Below are 27636 nucleotides of genomic sequence, written 5' to 3'. Positions count from 1 at the left end.
CCCGATTGTGTTGAAAGGAATGACTTTTATTAAAGCAAGAGGTTGCTTATTGCAGTAACGGGCTCTGTGGGCTTAAGTACGTCTGAGATTTTCTGTGTGGGTATGGAAATAAGTAATTTTATTGTGCAAAAGTGCTCAAGGCCCCAGTGAGCTAGGAGCTGTTAAAAAGCGTAAAAGGGTATGCATGGGTATGTTTTCTGGGGTTCATCAACGCTTTTCTTTAATCTTGTTTCTTGACCCACCTTGCCAAAACAAGAAGAAACTTAAATTAAGTAAGAAGCCGTAGCCTTGTAGTCCAAGTACAGAATTGCAGGTTCTTCTTGTCATTAAAGCCAACTATAAATTAGTCCACGTCTTCCTGTTTGCATCAGTGAAACATGAGTTAAGAGTTGTCTTCACAGAATTGTACTGCTTCGTGGAAAATGGTGGAGAAACGTCATTTGGAAGAGTCTTGGCAAGCTATTAAATACTGCCCTAAAATTTTCACTCAGATTTTACTCAGACTTGACTATTTAAAAAAAAAAAACAAACAAACAAACAAAAAACAACAAACAAACAAAGTCTGTATGTGATGTGGAAGTGCACACTGAAGCAATTTAATTGCTTTAGTCGTGTTGTTGGACCTGACTTCTTGGGAAAACAAGGAAAAGAAATAAATTTTATAAAAATAACTTAGAAGAATGTTTAAAAATGAGAAGATCTTAATAGCAGAATCCAATTTAAAATTCAGTATGTTGATCCTGTGGAAATAAATGATGAGCATAGGTCAGCAGTGAGCATTTGTTTGGCTAAAATTTGACTAAATTCTGTCTTTCTCCGATTCCAAGACGTTTTTTAAATACTACTGGCCCACACTTCTTTGCCCACAGTGGTTTATTCCTGTGCTGTTCCCTCTCTCACGTCCTCACAACTGTTTTTACAGACACACAGAGAAGGAGATGGGGAACTGATCTGGGTTAAAACTAGCCAGGGAGGGTTTGGGGGCAGGTTGGTTTTAACTAAACTAGTACTGCGATTTGGTTCACCGCTCCTTCCGGATCATCGCCCGCTTGTTTTTCGAAGTATGAATGTGTGCCTGCGTGGGTTTTCTGTGAGAGGGGGATTGAAGAGGGGTAGTTCTTATTTCTGGTGACAGTTTATTATAGCACGTGTAAAACTTATGTACCTGATCTCCTCTTCTGCTTACCCTCCGTTGTTCTTTCCTAATGCAAACAGGAATTCAGAAGCGTGAAGCCGTCAATTGCCGAAAGATTCGACACTTTGAGAACAGGTTTGCTATGGAAACACTCATCTGTGAACAGTAATGAGGAATATTACTGTTACAGGAGACTTAAAAACTACAGTATGACCCCACCCTTTGTATTGTGTGCAGTGATTATTTTTTAAAATCTTCTTTTATGTAAGTAGTGGACAGGGCTTTATTGCTGAACACCTTCCATACTTTTCATCTCAAGATACATGTAAAATCAATATGGTTTAGTTTTTTCCTTATTTTCAGGTGTGGTGTTCTTCTTATATTTGAATAGCAATTGTATAAAGACTTAGTTGCTAGTGCATTTCATGTGATGAATCTTGAATACTAGGAAGAAGAGGAAGTCTTTGAAATATCCACCAGTTTTTAATTAAGTAAAATCGAAAAGAATTATTAATGTACAAATGGACTGCAAGAGCTACTTCTAACTGTAATATTACCTGCTATATAGTTTGTTACAGCATATAGACAAACCTGTATTTGACTCTCCCTAACAAAGTGCAATTTGTTTCGTTTTTAAAATGTTGTCATATTTACCTTTTTAGATTGATTTCTGACTTGATGTTTTAAAATGGCAAGTGTTTGCTGTAACAGTCTTTTAGAAAATTAAGAAGTAACTTATGTTACTAACTTGTATATAATCCATGTACGTGCAATGGAAAATAAACCTTATAAACCTGTTTGTCTAAAAGTCTTGTGTTTTCTTCTGCTGTTACTGGGTTGTTTTTTTTTTAGAGAAGGGGGCTACAGTTAAAATTAATGCTTTTTACTTGCAATGCTATTTTTAAAAGAATATAAAATGGAGCAGGGGATGGCTGGGAAATGAAATACAAACAGAGAAGCGTGTTTTGCTGTTCCTTTTTCATTTAAAGGCAATACTGGGCTGTTTGCTTAAATTCTGCGTTGGTATTCCCACAGCAGATACAGAGTGGAGCTCCAAAGCTGACTTAACATGTTGTTCATGTCTGGAATCCCTGTCCTGAGTATTTGTGAAATGATGTGTGTGATGTGGAGCATGCCATGAGTCGGGCTGACCCCGCTGAGAGCCAGGAGCGTTCACTACACGCAGAACTTTGCATTTCCCTTGGTTCATCCTCACAGCATTCCTGCCAGCTCAGCCTGCGCCGCTGAGCTTTGCCAGTTAAGCTGGAGCCAGCTCAGATGTCACCAATACCATTCCGTGTGGAGCCATCTACACTTAAAACTGCTACTCCTAAGGCAAGTTTGAATTTTTTTTATGGCGGGGATCTTTGTAATGGTAACTTCGGTAGGGGAGAGCGCAGGGTAAGGTGTATCAGTACCTGCTGTTTTGAAGCTGGTTGCAAGAAAAACTGTGGGAGAGGAAAAAAAAAAAAAAAGGAGTAACACTCAAAACCAAGGCTGGAAAATCTCTCCCCAAATCCACTTCTAAGGCTCCATAATATGGGAACTGACTTGTCTTTCTGACCACATTTTGGACATTGATTTCTCAGGAAAGTAGGAATGTTTAATAGAATATTCCCGTATTTGTTTGCAAAAAAAGTACTGCTTCAACTGATTTTTAGATAATATGCACCATGGGTGTCCACATCTTTTGTCTTAGGTTAATTCAGTCAAGAGGCTTTGGACTAATCTTATTTTTCACCCTTCAAAAGATCTTTTCTTAATATAGTGGGAGGATGCTTGACTGGTTTTGGAGCTATTCTACAATTGTAAACATGCTATCCTCCAGCTTCCGGCTATTGTGAATGTTTGGATCGAGATAAAATAATTTGTTTTAAAGGAAGTTTCTTAAATACACAATACATTTTATTTTTTTCCATCGCCTGCATTTGGCTTAATTTACAGCTTAGTCCTAGGATAAGTGCAAATAAAAAGCATAACTCTTACTCTCCAAAAGCTGGACTTCTGTAATCCATTCTTGGTCGTGCATGGCAGTCATGAACATCAAATAAAGCCTCCCGTAGATATAGGTTAGATGCTCGTGTATAAATTATATTCACAGAACTACACTTTGGTATCGATGTAAGCAAACTGGAAAATCTGCTGGGAAAACTTTAGCTACAGACATTCAGGATGTTGCAAGTGTGTGCTTGCAATAAAGGTCAGATACATGTCAAGAAAGGGTTACTGGTACGTTTGGCAGCCCCATATGATGTGAGATTTATGCTGAAGTACTTTTAAGCATGTTTCCTACCTTTTAATGAGCGTACTGTCCTTATTTTCCTTAATAAGAAACGTGCTCATTTTTAAGTAAGCCTTGCATCATCTTTAACTTGTTTTTAAAACTCGGGAAGAAGCTCTGTGATCTGTGGTGAGTCCTTTAATGGAGACACCAGCAAACAAGGCTGCTGAAGGTGGCAGAGGGGGGGAGAAATAGGTTTGTCCTTTTAGACAGGATCATGCTGCATGCCTGTGTCCCTAGTAGCTTTTGAGCCCACTGGATGGCAGAAGGAAATTTATTTCTATCAGTAGTGTGAAAATAAGCGAGGGGAAGGAGGGAGAAACTCGCGTGCACTGAGGGAAGACTCCCAGCACACGCTCACATCTTATTAAATGCCGGGCAGTTTGTACGGGAAGATCTATTGCAATTTCTGCCCTCTTAGAAAGAGCTGATGAAGTGCAGGCCACAAATACATGGAAACAAACTAGCTCTAGGAGCTGCTTGGGGTTTTTTTTCCTTTTTTTTATTTTTACGTTAAAAAAAAAAAAAAAAGTACAATAAAGAAACGTAGCTGTGCTATACTGAAGAAAACCACATTTCTCGCCCAGTGAATTCCAGAAAAGGGTTAGCATAAAAATGACCTCACTGGACAATTATCTTTTAAAACTCCTCGTAAGAAAGAAAATTAATCCTAATGCTCAGACACACTTTGTCACCGAAGCAACCAAATCAAAGTAGTTGCCACTATCCTGTGTTGTTCTCTTGTGGGTCCCGAGCAGCCTCTGAAGCTCTGTCGGTCTTTGCATGCGTGAGGGTATTGTCACCAGGCTGCGTGTATGATCTGGGCTTGCAAAGCATAAAAGCTACAAGTCTTGCCTCCTTCTCTAGTCTTTGCAGCTTTAGCAAAGAGCCACCGGGCAAGTTTTGGCACGACCAAAATACTGGAGGCCCGCGAGACAGAAAATGCAGGCGTTTGGTTATCTGGTGCAAGGAGCAGCTGCGGGGTTACCTGAAGCAACGCGCATGGGTGTGCTGCACTCGCAGAGACAAGAAGGAGGGGCTGGATTTATTCGTGTGCAGCAGATCGTTTCCAGCTGCTCGGTACCCTGGAAGCCAACAGAGGCTTATCGAAGCCGTCAACGGAGGGTAGCGATGTCTCCTGCAGAGGTGGGGACACGCTTTTTGTCTGTGTGAGGTGTGTGGGAGGATGGAAGTCTGACACGGCTGTGTTAGCAGAAGCCTGTGGTTTAGAAATACGAGCAGAGCTGTACTCTGGCATTTCTTGTTCTGGTTGTAGGAGGATGTTTTACGAGGGAAGCAACATAGAAGAGCCTATAGAGTTGTTTCAGTGCTATGTGTTTTGCTGGTATACATAAATGCTTTAACCTAATTGGGGTATTTCACTGCCATGCCTTGGTAAAGAACGCCATCATCTCGGGCTCACTCTTAACAAAAAGAAGATCACAGACGTAATTCAGACAAATCCCTGTCTGTTCACTCTAGACGACCGTTGCTGATTTTCAATTGGTTTTCAGGTAGTCTGTAAAAATCAATTTGATTTCTGAGAACTACCTTCAGTAGAGCGTATTCTGCTTCTTGTGGGCTGAGGAAATCTTGGAGCACGGGAAACATCCTCGCTGGAGAGACGGCCAGCAGCAGGAGAGGGTGTTGCCCCTGCCTGAGCACGCTTTCTCACGCGGAGAGAGGAAGCAGAACCTGGGACTGAGCGGGACGGGAAGGGAGGGATCGCGCTGGGGTTGTTAATGGGGCCATGGAATTGCAAGCAAGGAGAGGGCTGTGGTTTGTTTCTTTGTCGACCTTTCTCTCCTGACCAGCTGGCAGGACCAACGGGAATGAAGAGCCCTGAAGAGGGGGTGCAGGATGCCCTGCGCACCCCAGGGGCAGAGCATGTCTGGGGTTAGAAGCGCTTTGCTGGCTGGAGACACAGAGGACAATGACAAAGCACGTGGTGTGATGCAGCTCTGCACACAAAACCAAGTTTTATACTAACGTCCAGACACCTTCATAAGCAAGTAAAGCTGTACCAGGAATGATTAGTTCTTTCTGATGTAATTGCACTTGCACTAAGGCTTCACCTGATAAATTGCATTTTATTTTTTAGTACTCTGGTCCTCAGGGCTACCACAAATCAGGGGGTTTGCATGTAGGCACTATATACATGCAGACATTTCTCCATCCAGGCACACGAATCAGAGCGTCCTTTCAGCTCCCACTAGCAATTTGGTCAAAACACTTTATCCATAGAGATTCCTGCCTTCAACTCATCCCTGCGGTATCCTGAGACTCCAGCAGCGCCCTACACAACGCTCGGCGAAGAGCAAGTCACGGGTGTGTATAAACATGGAGTGGAAATATCCTTTTTATTAATAATGTGTGTGTATATATAGAGAGAGAGGCTTAGAACTGTTAGAGGAGGCAACATCTAACAAATACCTCTCTGTTTAGAGAAATGGCTTGAAGTTTGTCATGGTCCCTATGGATTTTACATCACTGTAGAAATACTAACTTTCAGAAATGGTTTTTATCCATATTCTGAACGGAGTCTTTATGTAGAATACAATGATATTAGGGGCCAGGCTCACCAACAAGGGGTACAACCAGCCAGCTAATATCTAGAAACTCCCAATTTAGTGTTTTTAATGCATACATTTCTGTCACGCATTTCCAGAAGAACTGATTTTATCATCTTCAGTGGTAGAGTTCTGTGATAATGTAAAAATAAGCAACTAGTCTCGGTAGACCATGAGGTGCACTTAAGCCAAGTTTCCCCATCACAAATATTTCATTTTTATGAGAACTGAAAAAAGTAGCAAACTTCTATCACATCTGAGCAGTAAGAGTCAAAATAAAAAGGCTTGGTTGCATTTGCAATGAAAGCATGACTCCTATTCCCACGGGCAATTATCATGAAACTATAGCAACAGTTTTAAGTGAAAAAATTAAGATAATAAAATTACTTAAGATTGTGCGGCAGCTGAAAACAGTGAGTCAGGACTGCCTGACTGGGCAATGTTTCACAGGCTGCCATCTGTTTATGACCTTAACTTTAAAAGCTGTTGTAACAAGATGTTTAGAATAAAGATATGGTCAGGTGAGATGAGAAATTATCATTAATACTTTCTTTGACCTTGCAGTGTTTCCTTCCCCACCCCCACCCCCAGTAAGAGCTGCTTTTCTTATTTTATTCCAAAAGCCCAATGGCTCCATTTAAAATAAAAAGTTTTAAAATAAACAATGAAAACATTCAAACCAGTATATCTAACAAAGCGGGGGGAAAAAGTGCAGCAATTTACTTACAGTTTTACACATGCACCTTTCTTTGGAAGTACATACATACACATTAAATCTTCTTACTGCAGTTTATGTGTAGTTACTACACCTGAGGCTCCAGGATGGAGGATCAAAGGTTATTGTAGCTCAATTCATCTGCTGCCTCCCTTCTTCTCCCTCCAGTTGTAACTGGAAGCATTCTGAGATTGTATTTTGCTTGTAGCTGCTTATGGAGGGGAGCCCCCATTGCCTTGCTTGATGAAAAAGCACACAGAAGTTGACTTGAGAAGGTGCTTGGCACACTAACAATTTTAGAAAATTAGTATTTACACTGAGCCTGGTTGTCAGCTCTTTAAAAGGGCATGGTTTTCTCTGAGCATTAATGTACAGGAGGTTATGAGAGCATGTCCTGGTTGGGGCTGGACTAGAGTTCCTGTTGGTTTCAGTAGCAGGAGGAGCTGCAGCCCCCTGAGACCCCAGGGGCTCCCCAGGTCTGAGTGCCCTCACCTGTGCGCGGGGGCGAGGGGAGCACAGCTGGAGGGCTGGGCCCCGATTGGCCGATATCCCATGTCACGTGACACTTGTGCTCACTATATAAAGGCAGGAGAGGGCTGGGAGGGGCTCTCACTTCTGGGAGTGTGGCTGTGGGGCCTTTGTGTTCGGGATCGCTGGTGGGTGGTGAGCAGCTGTATTGTACGTTACCTGTTGATCTTGCTGTCAGCGTATTGTTCTGTTACTGTTATTAAACTGTTTTTATCTCAACCCGCGAGTCTCCCTTTGCCCCTCCTATTCCCTCCCCATTCCCAAGTGGGGGGAGGGCAGGTGAGCGGCTGCGGGGCGTTTAGCTGCTGGCCGGGCTCAAACCACAACAGAGCAACACAGAGTATTTGCCTGTCATTCGGATGACCCGGGGCCTGGCTCTATCAGCCTGCTACAGCGGCTGGGAGCGAAGTTACCCAGGAGGGTGTGTTTGTTTCCTTGCTGACAGCTGGGAGGGTCTCCACTGGCTCTGACCATGTTTTCTGAGATGCTTTGCTCTCGTTTTAAATTCTTCTGTGCCCTTGATGCCAATCGTGAGGAAGGGTCAGTGGATTCATACGTGGCTTAGGGTTTTAGCTTACTTTTCCAAGCTGGTAGATGTATCTAGTTGTCTGCGGTTTGGCTGTAGATAACATGCAGTCCTAGGCTCCAAACCTTCCCCAGCATCTGGTACCATCAGATTACAAGAAGTATTTAAATGCGCCGAAAAGTAGGGTGAAGTTACTGTCACAGTTTTACTAGAATCATAACACAGAATGTCTAAATCCCACTATAGTCTACAACTCAAACATTTCATTTGGCATCTGCGTACTTTGATTTGCCTCCAAAATCCCATTTGCTCTGTATTCACTTTACTGTAATTGGTTTAATTCTAATTGCAAACCAGAAAAACAGACTGTTCTCCTGTCTGTAAGTTAACGAATATAAAGAAAAATCCTGAACAAATGAATAGTGTGACTCTTAAAAATACTAGTGAATTTTTATTGTATACCATAGTTGTACTCATGCCTTTTTTTTTTTTTTTTTAATCCGGTTTTGACAGCAGTCTCACTAAAACTAGTTGCTTTACAGACAAATGATAAATGTGTGCATGAAGTAGGAGTCCTTACATACAAATATTTTTTTCTAAAAAGTTGTCATCGTAAAAATCTGAAAGTAAGCATGTTCATTTGCAACAGTGATCTGCCTTCTAAATGCAGATAGGTGACTGCTCACAACAGGGTGGATTTTGAAGATCTATGAATTGGGGCACTGGGGTTTTGAATCTCATTGGCTTTAAATCCAGAAGTTGCCCAAGGCATGGAGAATTTCTTATATTAAATGTAATTGTAATGCACGGTGTTAATAAGCAGTATTTTAGTTAGGGCTTGGAAGTCAGAGTGAGGGAAATTAGAGGATTTTTAATTTCTGTGCCGCTTGACATCTGCGTACTTATTTTTATGTAGAGGTTTACGGTTCTTCTCATGTCAGAGGAAGGACGCATCGACTGCCTCCAGCTTGTTTAGTACCTGAGATAGCGGCAGCCAGGCCACCGCCCCCGGGGCGGCTGAGGGACCCCGGCAGCTCATTTTGTGAGGGGAGCGGCGGCGCCGACCGCCCCACCGGGGATCGTGACGCGCTTCGGCCGTGACGCAAAACCGGACACTCCCCCCGCCTCCCCTCAGGGAGCCGCGCGACCCTCGCGCCGCGGGACGCGCCCTCGCGCCGGTTGCCGGGACGCGACGAGGCGGCGCCGGCTCCTATTGGCTAGCGCGGAGAAAGCAGCGCGCTCATTGGTCGAGCGGCGGGCGCGGGCAGCTTCTCCTTCCGGGTTCCGAGGGGGGCCGGAGCCCGGGTTGGTGTTTCGGGGGCGCGGCCGCCGCTCCGAGGGGGGGGGGGCGGAGCGGCAGCCGGCCCGGAAGTGACGGTAGAGCGGCTTGGCGGTGACGCAGTTTTCCCGCGGTTTGGGAAAGAGGGGGGCGGGGCGGGGGGGGGGCGCCGGTTAGACCGGCGGGCCCGTCGTTACTGCCGCGCCGCGGCGGGCGCTTGAACGGCGGGGCCCACCGGCCGGCCGCCATGCCGCCCAAGCCCCCCCGCAGGGCCGCCGCCAGGAGCCAGCGCGCCAGCCCCGACAGCGGCTCCGCGCCGCCGCCGCCGGCCGCCGCCCCCCGGTAAGCGCCGCCCGGGGCCGGGGGGAAGCGGGCGGGATACCCCAGGGCTCGGGGCTCGCTGCTCCCCAGGCTGGGGGGAGGTGGTTTGGGTTGTGCCTCTTCCCGAGCTCTGTGGCGCCGGGGGGGGTTGGGGGCGTCGCGCCGGGCGTCCTCCCGCAACTGGGGTGTCCCCGCTGTGCTGCCTGGAGTCCGCGCTGGTGAAGCTTTTCGGTTTTTTGTTTTTTTTTTTTTTTTTTTTCCCGAGGCTCGAAATCGGCGAAGCTGACTTCGTTGCGCTCTGTGATGCTCTGAAAGCGTCGGAGGGCGTGAGGGAGAGAGCGTGGAAGACGTACGAGACCTTGTCGGCTGCGGATGGAGCTGTAGTGAGTACCTGCTGCTTGTAACTCAAACCTCTCGTGGTGCCTGGCCTGTGCCCAAGCTGAAATATTAAAACTATAACTTTGCTGCGCTGGGGGCCGAGTGCCTCACAACCAGGGCTTGTGCAGTATGACTTTCTTTCTCCCAGATGCAGTTAGACTGAAGTTGGACGTTGCTGTGCACGTGCCTGCATAAACTGGTTTCTATCTATTTCCCTTTTTTTTTTAATGAATGCTTTCTAATAACGATACGGACTCAAGAATTCTTTTAGATTACTAATAAATGACAGTAGAAAACAACACCCTGTGATCAGCTAATTCTTCACACCGCCAGTTATTTCAAATATGCCTGAGTCAGCTGTATATGGGTCATCTCTTCATGTGTTTCTGCGAATTTCTTCCTGCTGCCTCCTTCTTTATGAGGATGCAGAGGGGGTCTGGGGAAGACTGCTGGAGAGAAAGGGATGTTTGTATGTTAAACTTTTTTTCTACTCCATGATGTTAATCTGCACGTACTTATTGTTGAGGTATTTCCGTTCAAAGTTAGTCACTGGGCATGTGTAAACAGATTAAAATGCTGTGCCCTTTCCTGATGTTTTTTCCTCTTCTCAGTGCATTAGTGCTGTCTCAACAAGCTGACTTGGAGGACAGCTACAATACAATTAAATCACCACTGAAGCTTTGTAATACAGACTCAAACTACATTTAAAATACCTAGTTGGGATTTTTATTCGCAGTGTGTGAACTAGCATCCGTGTATTTGTTGCAACTTCTGCTTATTCTTCTGCAGCTTGAACTGACCTGCCCTATCTGTGCTGTCACTAGTAATACCTTGGCTGTGGTTTTTAAACCACCGCATGGGTATACCAGCTCTTGATGCACTTGAGTTTTGCAACACAATACAGTAACAGTGTGGGGGAGAAAGGCTGTAGAACTCTTTCAGTAACAGATACAGTTTCTGGCCGTGGATGTTCCCAGGGAGCATTTACTTAACGTGATCAAGCTCTTCTGTATGAACTGAAACAGGAGAGGATCGGTCAGCTTTACTGAGTGAGGAAAAACAAGGCACTTTGGAGTATAGGTCTGCAAATTTCACTTACAGGTGAAATTTTCTTTTCACTGATCATTGCCCAGCAGTGGCCAGATAAGACACGGGGCATTTTCAACCCTTCTTTTCAGCATCTGGAGATGACCTCCTTTACCTATTCAGAAGATGACAATTAACTAGATAGATCTTCTTTATGCCACGTAGCTAATACTGATTGTCATGCAATTAAGGCCTATGCTCAGAGCCTTTTGCTGTATAGGAAAAAAAATCTACATTACATTGTGGTTCAATCCAAGGCCTTTTCCTCAAACTTTCTGATGTCTCGGCCAGGTGTTGAAGCGAGGAAGCTGGCAAGCATGTGCCTCCACGGGGACCTGGCAGGCACTGGAGCTGCTACTTCTAGCTGAGACCAGTGCAGGCTTCATTTGAGTGGGAAGTCAAGCAGATTAACATCTGACTGATTGCTGCTTCTTGTTCCAAGTCAAGCTGTTATCATGGAGAACTAGAGCTTCTCAGGGTGACTCTCTAGTTCAGTTTGCAGGGACTCGGGAGGAGACTGTATTTAAATGCCCACTCCTTTCTCCCCAGTGGTAAAGGTAATGTGTTGGAGGGGCTGCCCCAGGGTTTTGCCTGCAAGCACCAGCTGTGTTTGTTTTAATGACCGTGGTTCAGTGCTAACCTGTTTGGTTCTGCTTATGTTGTAGCAGCTTTCTGTTCTCAAGCAAAAAGGGAAATAGTAGGATACCGGTTGAGAGAAACACCTACCAGAACAGTTCTATTTAACCCTGTAGTTGGCTTGAGTTGAGGAAGGTTAAATCATCAGACAACTGATGGGAATAGAGGTATCATCTAGTGATCCCACTCTCAAGCCGAAGCCTCACTTTCTCTGGCACACTGGCCTTGTTCTTTGTGGTTGATCTCAGAATTGTGCCTGCCAAGCCTCTGAGGATGTAGAGGGGGCTGGTAGTGCTAACTAGGAGGTGGCGTGGCCCAGACATAAGGTGCTGTGGTGACTGGCAGAGATTCAGGGTTCAAATGTGGTCTTGGACCTAGTCTGAACACCTGCTGTATCCTTGCTCAATAATATTTCACTAAATATTCAAAGTGAAAGCACCAAGTAGCACTGTCCTTTTTGTTTCACTTAGGGTACATGCAATCATGTGCAAAGAGACTCTGCAAACAAGGTATGTGCAGCTTAAAAGTCTAAAGCAATTATTTTTGGCACATGCACACAAAAGATTGCTAGGATATAGTGACTGATCAGCCGAAGTGGGTCTGCACTTCAGTGAGACACCTAAAGAGTCTTTGCTTTGTTTTATTTTGCATTCGTTTTTTATCTGGTGAACTCCCACACAAATTAATTATAAATACGGAAGTGTGTATCTAAATCAGAGCTTCTACATTAGTGTCATGCAAAGACTTTTGTACTATAATTTCTCTGGTTTACCAAACTAAGCTACCTAGGTAAACAGAATATTTATTTTAGTGTTGCAGTTTTTACTGTCTTAATTTTAGAATTCCTGTATGCTGACAGTTGTTGTCTTAGAAAACTGGCTCTGGTTCTTGCTTCTCTCGTACTCTTTATTTTTTTGTAACTGTCCTGAAATCTGTGTTACAAATCAATACTGCCTGTAAACTCTAGATGGAATAAATACTTGGTGGAATTACTAATGTACTTTGGTAAGCAGAATATGATTGTTGGTGTAAGAAAGAGTAGGAGATGTCCTGGAAGCCATACTAATACTGCTAGGAACAAGTTCAGGGTGTTTGCTATGTTCTGCTACTGTTTGTTTTGGTAAAGAACAACAAAACGAGAAGTTGAAGTAGAATATTGGGTGATGTAAGCAGGAAAAAGAAACTTCAGTGCATTGTTGCTTTGATATATTGGAAAGAACCAATATGAGGAACAGATGACACAGTGACTAAATTGGAAACAAACTTCTGCAAAGAAAATGTAAGTGGTTTAGCAAATTGATATGTAATTAGAGCCTGCCAAGGACCTTGAGGCACAGGGTCTATGGTACTTCAACCTCATCAGCCCAACTTGCTGTGTGTGGGCAGGAGCTTCGTTTTTTGTTTGCGGTTCGTAGCACCCTTTGGGAAATGTGGCCCACTGTTCTCCTGCTGCTGCTCAGCTGTTCAGACTCATGAATTTCTGAATCATTTTTATCAAGTGTCTGTCTAACCCACTATTAAAAAATTGTGATGATGAAAGATCTGCAGTCTGCATAGTAAATCCTTCTTAGTTTAACTTTCTTTGCCTATGACTTTTTCCCCCATGTACTACACTAATCTGTTTCTGTGTTATAATTCAAGCTAGCGGTGATTATTCTGTACCCCATGGAGGTGAAAGATGTATTATTGCCACCTTATTTTTTTTTTTTTAAAACTCCAGAAAGTCTCTAGCATCTGAAGGTGTTTGTCACCTTTCCTCATTCCCAGTTGCTCATCTTACATTCTGAGATTGGCTTCAACTGGTGACTTAGTGGTATGCGGATACTGCAGAGCACTTGATTTGCACAAGAGTTGAACTATGTTCTTAGTGAAGAAAACTTAAAAGACAAACTGTAGCTTAACTGGAGAAATTAAATAGTGAGTTCTTAAGTACAGCAAAGGTGCTCTATATAGACCAAAAGGTTAGTGATCAGCAGGTCAAATGTTCTAAATCTGTAAAATTTCACATTTAAATTAGATCAGTTCCTTTTGGTTGTAATTCCTTATGAAAAAAACACTTCATTCCCGTGTTAGAAGGCATGCAAAGGCTTCTTGCTTTTGGCAAAAGCCTGAAACATATGAGCTAATAAAGGCTTTTCTGTCTAGACCTTTGTCTCTTATAGTATGGCAGCTAAACAGAACCTGAATCCACTGAAGCTTGGTGTGGATGAGCAAGATTACAGCTATTTTAAGATCCTCTGTTATTAAACAAAAACAAAGAACTACCGAAAGTCCCGAAGCAAACATAAATATCACCGTGGCCTCTTGCTGGTGATATTCAGTATCTTAGTAACAAATGCATTGCATGTATGTGTTGTGTCCTTGCACCTCAAAAGCATAGCTAATTTGGCAGACATTTTTGCTTTTTACTCATCATCTGCCCATCCTGGGGAAAGACTGATGTCCCCTCCAGTCTCACTACATGCAAGAGAAGTGTAATGGGAAGTTTTCATATTGGAATTAAAGACTTGTAAGAAAAATTTCCTAGAAAAAAAATTCCTGATCAGTTTTCTACTGTGAAACTATAGTTCTCTATACCAGTTAGGATGTGGTGGCTGAGGTTTTAGTAAGCCAACAAGTTCCATATCTTCATCTTCAAAATTCATGTTTTTATTTACAGTGACATCCCATTTGTTTCAGATACCCATCTGCATTTGCATATTTTTCATGTACATTCCTCTTGACCTTCTTTTACACAACATCATTTGAGGTTTCTATTCCTGGATCACATTTGTAGACTGTCATCAAAACTGTTATCAGTGTTGGCAGAATAATAAACATCTCTAACTGCAAACTAGAACTGAGGCTTCCTGTGACAGATTCCTCCTTGTGACTGGTTTAGTACAGGAGAAACTCTTGAGGTAGTGAACAGAAGTTATTTCTGTTAGTGCCTTTAACACCTTGCAACAACGTCTGGGAAGAAGAAAGGCAAGAATCCTGTTTCACAGTAGTTCAGTTTGAGCATTTTAAGCCTATGGCTCCTCCAGGTTATTTCACTGTATTTAGGCAAACTGATGATCTGCTAAAAACATATTAAATAGTAGTAATAGTAAGTCCAGAATGAGAAATACATTTTCCTACAAAAAAATACATTGATTCAACAGAACTGACCTACACTGCTGAAAGTTATAGCATTGGTTCCCCAGAATCCTAAATGAAAAAGAAAGAAATCTGTGAAGACTACTAGGTGCTAAATAGTCTTTGAGCTAGTGATTGGTAGGCTTCAATTCATGGTGAGTTGAAATAAGGTCACTGGAAGTTATCTTACTGGAACTGACAGCCAAGGACAAATGTTGAGCTATTGTCCTGTCCGTTTTCTGTAGTGGTGCTGTATCAACAAAGATCTTGAGTCACTGTGGTCAAGAAGAAAACCCTCAGAAATTAATTTCTGGCTGTGAATTTGTCCTGCGTACATTCCCATGCCCTCAAGTCCGTCCGGGATGAATCGTCTGGCTTTGGCTGTAAACAAACCATTAATTTGTGTCATAGGATTGGCTCCCCTGGAGTTATGATGCTGGCAAAATAGTTGAACAGAGTGAGGCTGTTGCATTTTTGTTCCGCAGTCAGTTTTAATTCATTTGTATAGGAAAGGACTTGAAAAATATCTGTGAGCTTTGGGAGGGAAGGGATACGAGGAGAATACTCTGGAGTCTGACTTATCAGGAAGACCTCTCTTTGTCTCTTCTCGCCTTCTACCCCATCACTAAAATCTTCACGCATGGGTATGGACAGATAGTTTTATTTTCTGAGGAAGTGTTTTGGGTGCTTTAACCAGCAGTAGCTGATGGGATAGGCCCAGTCTGCTGTTCTTGCTTATTTTTCTCTCTTCCCTGATGCAGCTGGTGTTAAGGGGCGGGCACACTCAATAGCTGCTCACCTTTTCTTTGCTACTGAAAACCAATCATAAGCTATTAGTTTGTCCTGGGTTCTGTGTAATGTTTTTTATTAGGCCAGCAGTCATTCAACATCTGTCTGGTTGAGGAAGAGGTGCTCAAAAAGCATCCTGTAACACCAGGAGTGGATAAGGGGTTAGTCCTGATACTAGAGTTTGACTTACTGTAATGGTTTGAATCTAGTGGATTGACAGGATGCCCCTGAGGCTGCCGTCTTGTTTAATGTTAGAAATAAATGAGTTATTACCCCAAACCATACTGGATAAGGAGTTTATTGTTTTTGCAAAACCAGACCTTACTCTTAGCAAACAGAGCATTGCTATAGCCGTCAGGCATTCATCCTCCCAGGGTAGAGCTCAGCCGCCTGGGAGAGCTAGGCTTGTTTGGATAGGCAGCAAACTAGGAACAATTTTACCACTTCCTAGCACTTGGTCCTCCTGCCCTATGAGATGATGTATTGCCATGGTCTGAGTTTGCAGGAGCATGAAGTGAGAGGAACTCCTTCATGAAACGAGGTCAACTGAGTCCGGTGGCAGCGATGTTCTGGGAAAGTGAGTTAATCATCCTCCTCCTTGGTAGATCACTAGCTAGTCTTAACCTTCAAGATTTTTTACAATGCATCACAGATGTATTGATGTAGGAAAATAGACGTCCCCATCCTACAGGATACTTTTTGTTCTTATGTGTCTGGTAGCTTGTACACGTCAGCAAAGGATTGTTGAGACTGGCTGAGGTGGTAGGAGCGCATCTCTTACCAAAGCCTTTTGTGCAAATCGCCCTTGAGAGCAATTTTTTTGCCTCATCCTTAACTTGATGGTGGTATATGATGGTGCATAAAATATCTAAAAAGTGAGGGTTTCCAAAAAGCAAAGAGACAGTGACTATTTGATATTAATATCCATTTATGTATCATCAGATGCATCTCAGTCTATTAACAGCTTCTTTCAAAATAATTTTCTGTTGTACAAGGTGTCACAATTCATAGAAATGCTCAAGTAGGAACGCAGGAAGAAAGTAGTAATTTGAATAATGAACAATTACCGTCTTGTTGAAGGTGGCTGGTTACTTCAGTGTTCAAGCCTGTACTATCACTCTCAGCAATTGCACAAACCACTGAAACTTCTCATTCTTTGGAGGAGGCCCCAGCCAGTCTTCATGAGTGTATAAACACTGGTCCCAAGAAAGAAGCAGAGCAATTGCAAAAAAAAAAAAAAGAAAAAAAAAAAGTAATTGCTGGCAGTGTTAGTGAAATTGTGTCATTTATGGGCACGGCAAGGTATTTGTCATGGTTACACTGCTGGGTAAGCAAGGACGCGAGTGGGTGCAGGGGACACAGAGCCTTTTGGGGTGGTTTTGGGAGACCATGTAAGATGGAGGGAGCCAGGTCTGGTGCAGTCTTATTCCTGTTGCCTTTTGGGAATATTTTCTAGAGTGAGCTGGCCCACGTGGCTTGCGTTGGTGTTGTCTGTGGGACAGCTAGGTGGAGTGATTGGGGAAAGGATAAAAAGGTAGTGTGGGGAAGGGGATAAAACTAAGGAACGTAGAAGAGCAGGAGTTTGGTGTTTCAGCTTACTCACTTCTGGGGGTCTGTTTCACCTCTGTCCTCTAACAGATGTCACATCTGACCTAGCTGAGACACGAGCTCAAATGCTGCTCCTTTGCTGAAGTGGCTGTGGGCCTGGGTGGCAGTGGAGATTTATTTACAAGGATGCCAAATGACTGAAGAGTATTTTAAGAGTTTGCTCTTTTAGGAGTCTTGCAGGGCTGAACCCACACCTAGTTCTGCCTTCAAAACGGCTTTGTTTCCAAAACCTGTGCTACACCTGCTTAAGGTTTTTTCTTCTGTGCTTCGACAAAGCATCGCTCTTTAGAGGTTTTCTTTTGAGATGGTGGTTTGGTGGAAGGGTACTGGAATTACAACAGATGCCTGGCCAGCTTCAAGTGACTAGCTTGTGAACTGTCAAGAGTGAACTCCGTGTGGACGGCGCATCTGTCATTGTGGGAGGGCTTTTCTTTGGTGAAGGATGATCGGTTGCAGCTTGTACCTTACTTCTGAGCAGCAGAAGTCACACCCGAAGTGTAGATGTATGGTAGGAAAATGCTTGAAGGTGCTTGTTACTGTCATGCTTTACTAGACAAAGAGATGGGTTTGTGGTTGAGACCTAGCTGGAAAATAAAGTTAATGAGTATTTGCTGCTTGTCCTTGTAATGAATTTGTATTTTCTTACGGCTTCTCTCCGGATTCCTTAACATTCAGTGTCTTGTTACAGTCAAATATAGGAACTTTAAAAAAAATAGTAAAATCGTGGCTTCTGCTTTGCATAAACATTCTGTGGAACCAAAGTTCCTATTTCGAAGCTTACCTGAATTGTATGGGTAAAATTGATCTTGTACTCTAGGCATTAGAGTCGAAGTGCTTAGTCTTTCATCTGTAATGTAAAACTCATGATGGTTTTCAATTATTGAATGATTGGCTATTATAGTCAAATGTTTGCTTAACGGTGTTTTGTTTTGCCTTTTCTAATCTAATTTGGACAAATTAATGCTTTCCATATATTACCCACTTTTATTGCATAATAAAAATTGCTTTTCTCTCTTTTTTTAAAAGGCTTATAGCAAAAAGAAGAAGGAAACATGGGGAGTCTGTATCTTTATTGTAGCAATTGATCTGGATGAAATGACATTCACTTTCACAGAGCTTCTGAAAAGTATAAGCATAAGGTAAGTAAATTTAAGTGTATGAATTTAGATTTCAACACTTAACTAGTCAACATTTTTACAAAGAGAATGTTTTTAAAGCATTGTGAATCTTTGCATATCAGGCTAGTTGATTTTAAATGAAGGTTACTTATGGGAATTCTGAATATTTCAGTAAAGTAGGGGTCTTGCTATGATATTTTAGTTGAGGGAGCAATGATACTTGTTTGATTCAACTATGATTGACTTTGTATCACACAGCCGATTCTTGTTTTTTCTCAAGCTAAAGTCTTCATTAATTTAACTTGGTGTAAATTACACTTAAAATATTTTCATTTATTTCCCCGTATCAGAATTTTCCATAAAACCTTTTTTTCCACCATCAGGCTTAGGCTAAATCAAGAAATGGAGAAAAAATACTGCTTTTCAGATAGTTTGCCAGCATGCTACTCTTTTTCAAACATTTTAATACCAGTCTAAATTCTGTACTTTGTACATGCTTTTTGCTAGGCGATTTTTACCGTCGTATTGTATATTCACAGAGTTCATAATACAGAAATGAAGACTATAAGGATAATACCTGCTTTTAAGGTAAACTTAGGTGGCAACAGCAATAGGCATAGCTTATCCAAGATTCACACAAGGAAAGAATTCCAGTGCTGTCTGCCTAATAACTAGTAACTGTGCTGTGTGTCAAAAGCATGTGCAGGAGCAGAGCCTTTCGATGCTCTAGGGCAGGAGGCTGAGGCAGAATGCTGGGCTTTTCATGGCAGTAGCCCCAGACTTGGGCCAGAATATCTTTTTCCTGTAAGTCATTTGTTATGATTAGATTTCTCCGTGCCTCTTCTACCTTGCGCCATCTCCCAGAGCAGCGGTCAGGTCCTATCTTTTGACTCGATCTCTTCAGTCTTGACTGACTTGGAACCATGTGGATGAAATCTAATTGCATTTGTGCAGCAGTGTTCAGCATGTTCCACCTGGGTACAGATCAACTTGTCCTGCAAGCTGAAAGAGACTTCTTCCCTGAGGGGTTCAAAGAGTAAGCTGTTACTCTGCTGATTTTGATTTTTAGCAATACTGAATTGCTTGTTAGCCCTGGGCTTTTTGTCAGCTGTAAGGTCAAACTGACAGATTTCTACCAGTCACCTTATCCTCTAGAGCCACACAGATTCATTGGAAAGATTTTTCATTCCATGGTAAAAAAAATTCCTAAATAAACTTCTGACTGGCTATATGTTGTGTTTTTTAATCTGACAAAGAATCATAGAATACCCTCAAGGATCATCTGGTCCAACCTTTTCTGTCAAAAGCATGTTCTAGACAAGATGGTCCAGCACTCTGTCCAGCTGAATCTTAAAAGTGTCCAATGTTGGAGAATCCACCACTTCCCTGGGGAGATTATTCCAATGGCTGAGTGCTCTCACTGTGAAAAATTTTCCTCTTGTGTCCAACTGGAATCTCTACGAGAGTAACTTGTAACCATTACACCTCATCTTTTCCATGTGATTCCTTGTAAAAAGGGAGTCTTAATCTTCTTTGTAACCACTCTTTAAATACTGGAACATGGTGATAAGGTCTCCCCTAAGCTTTCTTTTCTCAAGGCTGAACAAACCCAGTTCTCTCAGCCTTTCCTCACATGGCAGGCTTCCCAGTCCCTTGATCATCTCTGTGCCCCTTCTCTGGACTCTCTCCAGCCTGTCCACATCTTTTTTTGTATAGTGGGGACCAAAACTGAACACAGTGTTCTGTGTGTGGCCTGACAAGCACTGAGTAGAGGTGGGATAATGACTTCTTTATCTCTGCTGGTGATGCCCTTGCTGATGCAACCCAGCACCCTGTTGGTGTTCTTTGCTGCTGCAGCTCATTGTTCACTCATATTGAGCTTGTTGTCCACCAAGACCCCCCAGGTCCCTTTCCACAGAGCTGCTCCCCAGCCAGGTAGATCCCAGTCTGTGCTGCATTCCTGGATTATGTTTTCCCAGGTGCAAGACCTTACACTTGTCCCTGTTGAACTTCATAAGGTTCTTTGTAGCCCACTCTTCCAGCCTATCCAGATCTTCCTGCGGGGTGTCTCTCCCTTCTGAAGTGTCCACTTCCCCACTCAGTTTGGTATCATCAGCAAACTTCATCAGGGTACACTTAATCCCATCCTCCAGATCACTTATGAAGGTATTAAACAGTCTTGGGCCCAATATCGATCCCTGGGGGACCACACTTATGACAAGTTGTTGGTTTGAAAAAAAAGAGCTATTTACCACCACACTCTGGGTGCAGCCTGTCAGCCAGGTCCCTACCCACCAGACAGACCACTTGTCTAGACCATAATGTATCAGGTTCTCTAGGAGGAGGCTGTGGGGAACCGTATCAGAAGTCTTGGAGAAATCCAAGTAGACTATGTCCACTGCTTGCCCCACATCAACCAAGCAGGTTAGTTTGTTGTAGAGGGTGATCAGGTTTGTCACGCGTGACTTGCCCTTGGTGAATCTGTGCTGGCTTTTCCCAGTCATATGCTTCATTTGACTTGTGATAGTCCTCAGGAGGATTTGTTCCATAACTTTCCCACAGATTGAATTAAGACTGGTGGGCCTGTAATTTCCTCAATCCTCCTTCAAGCCCTTCTTGTAGATAGGGGTGACACTAGCTTTCTTTCAGTTTTCTGGGACGTCTCTCTAGCTCCACGACTTCTCAAAGATTATGGAGAGTGGCCTTACAATGGTGTCAGCCAGCTCTCTTAACACTCTCAGGTGGATAATGTCAAGACCCACCCGTTTGTAGGGGTCAAGCTCCTATGATAGTTCACACACCAACCCTTCCTTCACTGCTGGTGTTTGCATCAACCTGGATTTTTTGTTCCCAAGGCCTGGGGCCCAACAGTGCTGGTAAAGACAGAGATGAAGAAAGTGTTGAGAACCTCAGCTTTTTCAGCATTGTTGGTGACTAATTCACCTCTCCCGTTTAGCCGCGGGATGGTATTTTTCTTCTGTTTCTGCTTGTTGTTTACGATCAAAAAATCTCTGAATACTATATTCTGATAAAGGATCAAAATATATTTGATATAGTTGAAATAGTTGAATATATTTGATAGCTTCCTCCTCATTAATTTTTAGCAATCTGCTCATTTTGGTTATGAACATAACAAGGTGCTTTTTTGATGGCCACAATATTACATGGACAAGTAGGGAAAATTTTGGACCTCTGTGTAAAAGTATTTCCAAAGGGTGGGGATGTTCTTGCCCCCAGTACCTGTTGCAGGACTTTATAGTCCATATAATTCAATGCATTCATCTCAGCTTTCAATTCCTAGGCCTCTCTTTAGCATGGATGGAGCTAAGGTTCATGTTCTTAGAGCACTAAGAACATTTCTAAAGTGGAACTTTTAGGCAGAACAGATGAGTCGAGATGCCCGTGTGGGAAATGTGTGGTTTTGCTGGCAAGGAATAAAGATGTGTCTAGTTAGCAAATTCTGACTTCCAAAGATAATACCTGTACTAGCCAAGAAAATTCTCTTTCTGTAGTAGAGCCCATATTGTGATATACCTCTGCTACCTAGTTGTAGTATTTCTATGTCTGGAAAATGTAAAGGTGGGGCGTGATGTTTTCCAAGGCGAGGTTCTCAGTCATTGCTAGTTGTAGTAAGAATATGCTGAAGTCTAGTTAAATAATGGGCTTTGGTGGGATGTTTTTATTTGAAGAGCTATTTCAGACTACTCATTCTCAGAGTTATGATAATCTGTCATCTTTTTCCTTTTTTTCAGTGTATGCACATTTTTTCAGTTTCTGAAAGAGGTGGATGTTAACATGGATACTGTAAGCACTAAAGTTGATAGCACTGTATCAAGGCTGAAAAAGAAATATGATGTATTACTTGCACTATACCACAAGTTTGAAAGGTAATATATGTTGGTTTTTTTTTAATTATTAATTCTTTATGGCTATCAACATTTAAGTATTTAGCTTTTTCAAACTGTATGTTAGAAGAGCCCATTTTAAACTTTGTGTGCTAATATTTACAGAACAGTGACATGGAACTGTTTACGTGCATTGAATAAACACATCTTACATTTTAATCCATAACTGTGACAATACTTTGTTAAACAATCCCTTTGTTGCAATACAAACAGTAAGGAGTAGCATGACAAGTGGTTGCTAGTCCCTTCGTTAAGCTTTTTACAGATATAAAGAGGATGGGTTTACTATCTTTTTTTTATTTATTTAATGGACTTTCTGTTTCTACCCGCCTATCCCTCTTCAAATCCCGATCCAGGAGTTTCTTGCTAAGGAGCTCTGGAAAGAAAAAAAAAAAAAAAACCACAAATATGACAGTTTTTCTCTCCCAGATCTGGAACTGCAGGCAGTTTGTTCCAGCATCTAGGGGTGTTGCAGAGCCTGCACTATTAGTAGCTCTCTCACTTGTAATCAAGGTAAACCTTTCCAGGTGGTTTAGCTGACCATACAATGAAAATTGAGGGACGTTCTCTTTGTACAGAACAAATTGAATGTGCTTGTGGTAGAGTGCTAAGAGCTGTGTGTAACTTGAAAGTCAGGAGATTCTCAAATGGATGATTTTTTGAGTTGCTGTTACTCCACGGTGGTAAGTTCCTGCACTCTGTGCTTTAATGTGAAGATAGAGATGATAAAGGCTTTAGATCCTTTTACGGGCTAGTATGTGCTAGCACAGGTGCATATTGGCAAAACCTGATATCCTCTGAGGCAATTTTTAATAATTCTGTGAAATTCTCTACAGAATATACCGGTATAAAATGGTTTCATGTTATTAAACATCAAAGCATTATTCCATGATGTATTGTTTGATACCGTTGCTTCAGAGCGCCGTGGTATTTTTCATCTGCAGGAATTTGAGTCACTGTAATGTTTTGCCTCCCAAACCACAAAAGGCTCTCAGATATCCTTTAAATGACCCTTGAAAGGGGTAGCAGGTCACCCCTTGGTAGTTTATAGAATCAAGGCATAAATGTGATAAAAGTTTTATTTGTCTTTTCTGATTCATCACACTTACCATTATCCTGGGTAATGTGTATATCACAATGTCATTGTAAAGTTTATAGTTGCCTTAAAGCTATGAAGTTCTATGAAAGTTGTAAATAATTTGATTTTACTAATTGCAAGTCTTTTCTGGTCTATAAAAGTATCATTGCAGATTTGCACAGGTATGTTTTGGGTTTTGTCCTTCCTCTAACTCTTCTTCACTTGCTTACTTTTTTGAAACTGGAAGTGCAGTAACAGTTTTTTTTTCAAACAGGATTTGAAAGATCTTTTTTTTTTCCTGTTTTGTTTTTGAATAACCTGAATTTATTTCTTTAAATGACACGTACCTAGAATAATTAGGAAGCAACATTACACCACAAGGCTTGCAGTGACACTGCAGAAATAGTAAAGATTTTAAAATGCCCTTTTTTAGAGTGTTCTGCACATCTGTAGCACATACTTTGCTGTGTTTTACAAGCCACTGTATACCAATGTACATACAAACCTTGTCTTTCTGGAAAAAAACAATAAGGAATTTTATTACATCAAATGAAAATTGTTTTGCTGTTTAAGCTTTGACGTAAGTGCACAAGCAGCAGCATTATTTCAGCTCTAGCAGGGCTGTAGTTGGTCTGTTGTTAATTTGTTCTCAGAGAGTCATCATCTTTTTAAAGTAAGTTAGAGTAACGTTTTGTGAACTGGCTGTATTTTTTGCTACTTTCAAGTCGAAGAAACTGCGTAGTTTGTTTTCAGAGAAGTGTTTAAAAATAAGATTTTTTTTTTTTTTTTTTTTTAGGACTTGTGGACTTATTTATCTGGAACAACCTAGTAGTGAGTAAGTTTGACTTTCCTAAATTGCATTCGTCAAGATGTAAAATGTGTCAGCCTTTTATCTTTTAACCCATTAAGATTGGCCCAAGTCACAGTATGTCGTGTGTTTAATTTAGATTTAGTGGGGACTTTGAATTTCAGTGAGATGATGAGGGCTGCAGAAGTGATATCTGTTTGATCACTTCCTCCGTGAAGGATTGCCGCCCGATGGTGGGTGTCTCAGCACGGTGGAAATGAACATTTGGATAGTGAGCTTCCTAATCGTAGTAACCAAGGAGTGGATGAGAAGATGCCTTAGTGATTCCCAAATGAGCTTGAGTTCCTGCTGTGACTGGAGAATAGGGCATTAGTCAAAGGCACAAGAGAGAAAGCAGCTTGTAACAGTTAAGTGAATTATCTACATTCACTTTCCTTTCCAACGATGATCCAGGTATTTCCTGATTCTTGAATGGCTTTACAGAGACTTAATTTTTTCAAATGCGTAGTCATAATTGCATAGGGAATGGAATGAGATAATTAATAAACTTAACCATATGGGACATGTTGCATGTTGTCCTAAATTGTTCCATAGACTGAAGAATGTTTTCAGAAATTGTAGTTTAAATTATTACAGAGCTGTTAATGCAAAGTCTTTATTTTATTGTGTCTACAGGATTTCTGCTGAACTCAGTTCTCTATTAGTCCTAAAAAATTACTGGATTACTTTTTTGCTGGCAAAAGGTGAGTTTTGATTAAAAGACAGTTATTTTAATGAATATTGTCGAGGTGAGTTTATGGGTTTGTTTTACACATCCAGTATGAGACTAGCATCCTTATTACAAACGTGCACAGTACAGGCCCGGAATGTTTTCATTGTGTAGCTTTTGTAACTACTCACTAATATTTATTTTTACTCAATTTGGCTATTTTCACTAGTATTTCTTCCTGTGTATAAATATATATCTATTTTTAAGCTTTCTAAGTTTTTTTTTTTTACTTTAAAGGTTGGTATTCTGTATTTGAGTCTATTCTGAGGTGCTTTATAGTCTGCCAGTATTTTAATAATGTATGCTTAATGTGAAAAGACTGGCAGATTTGTTAAAATAGGCTTATATATATTACAAAAGTATATAAAAATAGAAATATAAAATATATGATATATAAAAATATATCTTAAAATAGAAGAGGAATAAAATGTACATATAAATAAATAAAAATATATAAAATTATGTAAACTAAAATATAAAAATAAATTTAATAAGATATTATAAGATAGTAAGTTCTTGAAATTATACGCTTTAAATGCTACAATTCTTCCTTGAAAAGGCAGTAGTTCCAGTTAAAACCGAGTGATTAAATAATAATAGTAGCCCACAGAGTCCTGTCTCATTGTACTCCTCTTACAAAAATTAATGAATCTTGTATCCTAATTACTGCTTATTCCAGGCCTGTGTTATCAGTGAAGTGTACACACCTCTGCCACTGAAACTGGTCTTGGATCAGCTGGTCTTCATGGAGCTTTTTCACTAGAATTCTCCAATCATAAACATCAAGCAAAACCCACAAAGTTTTTCTAGCCTGCTTTTTCACTGAAAATAAGTTGAAGCCAAGGAGAGCTTGGGTGGTCCTTGGTAATTCTGATAGAAAACAATACAGAAACTGTACACGTAAATGGAACACAAATAGCAGTCTGTAGCTGTTCTGAATCACTGTCGGCTTTCCAGATCTTTCATGGTGATGCATGCCGTTTTGGAATGGCCCTGTAGATCTTCTCTGGCATATGAATCATAATTTGGGAACAGCTGGAATAATGTAGTTTTAAAAGTGCTCTTAGTGTTAATATTTGCGTGACTTTTAAGTCATTTCAGATAAAATTGACAAGCTGAGCATACGGTGTGATAGAATATTACGAATTTCTCTCCACTATAAACTAGCAGCTCCTGCTCTCTGAATGCTTAGCAGCTTTCACAAAGCTTGCATAAAACTACAGAAAAGAAAGTGAGGAAGAATTGCACAGAAATAAGAGGTACATGTCCCTAGAGTAGTCTACACAGTTACTCCACTATATAAAAAGAAATCAGGAAGGAGCGCTGAGAGGTAGGAATTTTGTGCACGATAAGTTTATTTATATATGTGCAATCTCTAAAGCAACAAACCTCCTAAGAACAAAGAGTTTTAAAATCAATAGCCTTTAAAGAACACTGGCGTCCTGTATGATGTTTTCTGAATTCTGATTGAAGTGTTTTATTAAATGAACTTCCAAGTCTTTATTTTTTCAAAATTACTTCTCAAATTTACTTAATTGACTTAATTGTCAAACATCTCACAAAGGTTTTCTTTACCTTTTTAAACCTTTGCAGGTAAAGTGTTGCAAGTGGAAGATGACCTGGTGATTTCTTTCCAGTTGTTGCTGTGTGTCTTAGATTATTTTATCAAACTGTCACCTCCTGCTATGCTCAAGGAACCATACAGTAAGGATTTTAGGTTTTTGTTCACTAAAGTAGAAAGTAAATTGGTTAAATTTCTATTAGAGTCATGCTAACATTAATAATTAACATAAAACTTTTTAAGCTTATTAAAATGGAATTTTTTGGTGTTTTAGTTCAATTTGGATGATAGTGAACTTGAATTAAATTGTCTGAATGTGGCAGTATATTTAATATAATTCTTTTTTCTGTTCTTGCCACCCATTTACTATATCCTCTGCCCATACAAGTTTTTCAGGGGCTTGTTAAAACAGCAGCTTCACTTTGGTAAAAGGATTCAGGTTCTGGGTAGATGATGAGCTGAGAACTATTATTTAGGTTTGCTTTGAGTTACAAAGGGAAAAGATGGTGTTATTAGGAAGTTATTAGGAAGTGTCTCTTTTAAGTAAAAATATAATGGGTCTTCACTATAGAAAATCCTATTCAGTAACTTTTTGTACATTCAGTTTTTATGCCCAAAACCTCACTAAAAAGGCAGAAAAAGCAAGCATTTACTGTATCTTTCAAAGACAGAATTTTATTTTTGTTGAATATTTTCTTCTACAAGCTATGGGACTGATACACTGAAGTATTTGGAGCCACAGTATGTAGAATACAATTTTTTGATACTAACTAGGTTTATCTTCTGCTGGGTTTGGATGTGACACTAGTATTTATAGTCTAAATGTATTGCTTTATTTCTTTGTTTCACAACTAAATACCCACTTGGGTTACAGTGGGATAGAACAGAAAATGTATTCCCTGCTCTGTTCTTTAAATTACATGGTTTGGGAGATACTTATCTGACCTTGTAATTATTTGTTGCAGGTAAGGACAAATAACCTGTTTTTTTATACCAAAACTTACTCAATTTTAATGCCAATGCAAATAAAGGATGGGAAAGGATGGGCTTGTGGCAAGCAAATCTCTGCCCTCCTCCAGTACTATTTTGAATTTAAATTTGTCAATTGTAGTAGGATAGGCATGCTACTGCTTATTTCAGGTGTTATAAAGCCATAGTTGTCTTAAATGAACATATTTTTCAAAGAACACTGAACTGAAACAACCTGGTTTTGAACTCTTCACGCTGATTTTTTTTTTTTTTTTTTTCTTAGTGGAACTGTGGAAACTAGGAGCTCATTATTAGAAACACTTTGGTTCTGTGCATTGCATCTTGAAAAACGCTGCCACTTCAGACTAAATTGCAAATACGGGTATCCCTGTCATTAAGTGTAAAGCATTAGATTTCTAACTTGAAGCTGTGCAGTATGTGCAGGTGCTGTGTGAACTG

At 41.1% G+C, this 27636-nt stretch overlaps 2 protein-coding genes across 5 annotated transcripts in view; both read left to right on the top strand.

The window, feature by feature from the left end:
- Positions 1 to 1943, top strand: part of ITM2B (integral membrane protein 2B) — a 29012-nt gene extending 27069 nt beyond the window's left edge. For both annotated transcript variants that reach the window (XM_042806171.1, XM_042806170.1), the window contains exon 6: positions 1216 to 1943. In XM_042806171.1, the coding sequence (XP_042662105.1) occupies positions 1216 to 1304 (89 nt within the window). In that variant the 3' untranslated portion in view covers positions 1305 to 1943. The remainder of the gene's footprint in view (positions 1 to 1215) is intronic.
- Positions 1944 to 9166: 7223 nt separating this feature from the next.
- The window catches only part of RB1 (RB transcriptional corepressor 1), an 80834-nt gene continuing 62364 nt past the window's right edge, over positions 9167 to 27636 (top strand). For all 3 annotated transcript variants that reach the window (XM_042805887.1, XM_042805884.1, XM_042805885.1), the window contains exons 1-7: positions 9167 to 9376; positions 9621 to 9738; positions 17996 to 18108; positions 21840 to 21974; positions 23867 to 23905; positions 24554 to 24621; positions 26241 to 26351. In XM_042805887.1, coding sequence (XP_042661821.1) covers positions 9282 to 9376; positions 9621 to 9738; positions 17996 to 18108; positions 21840 to 21974; positions 23867 to 23905; positions 24554 to 24621; positions 26241 to 26351 — 679 coding nt within the window. In that variant the 5' untranslated portion in view covers positions 9167 to 9281. The remainder of the gene's footprint in view (positions 9377 to 9620; positions 9739 to 17995; positions 18109 to 21839; positions 21975 to 23866; positions 23906 to 24553; positions 24622 to 26240; positions 26352 to 27636) is intronic.

The sequence above is a fragment of the Tyto alba genome, unplaced genomic scaffold (genome assembly GCF_018691265.1).
Source record: "Tyto alba isolate M040663 unplaced genomic scaffold, T.alba_DEE_v4.0 Super-Scaffold_45, whole genome shotgun sequence".
NCBI classification, from domain to species: Eukaryota; Metazoa; Chordata; class Aves; order Strigiformes; family Tytonidae; genus Tyto; species Tyto alba.
Note: the sequence above shows the minus strand (reverse complement) of the source record. Positions and strands in the feature narration are given on the sequence as shown.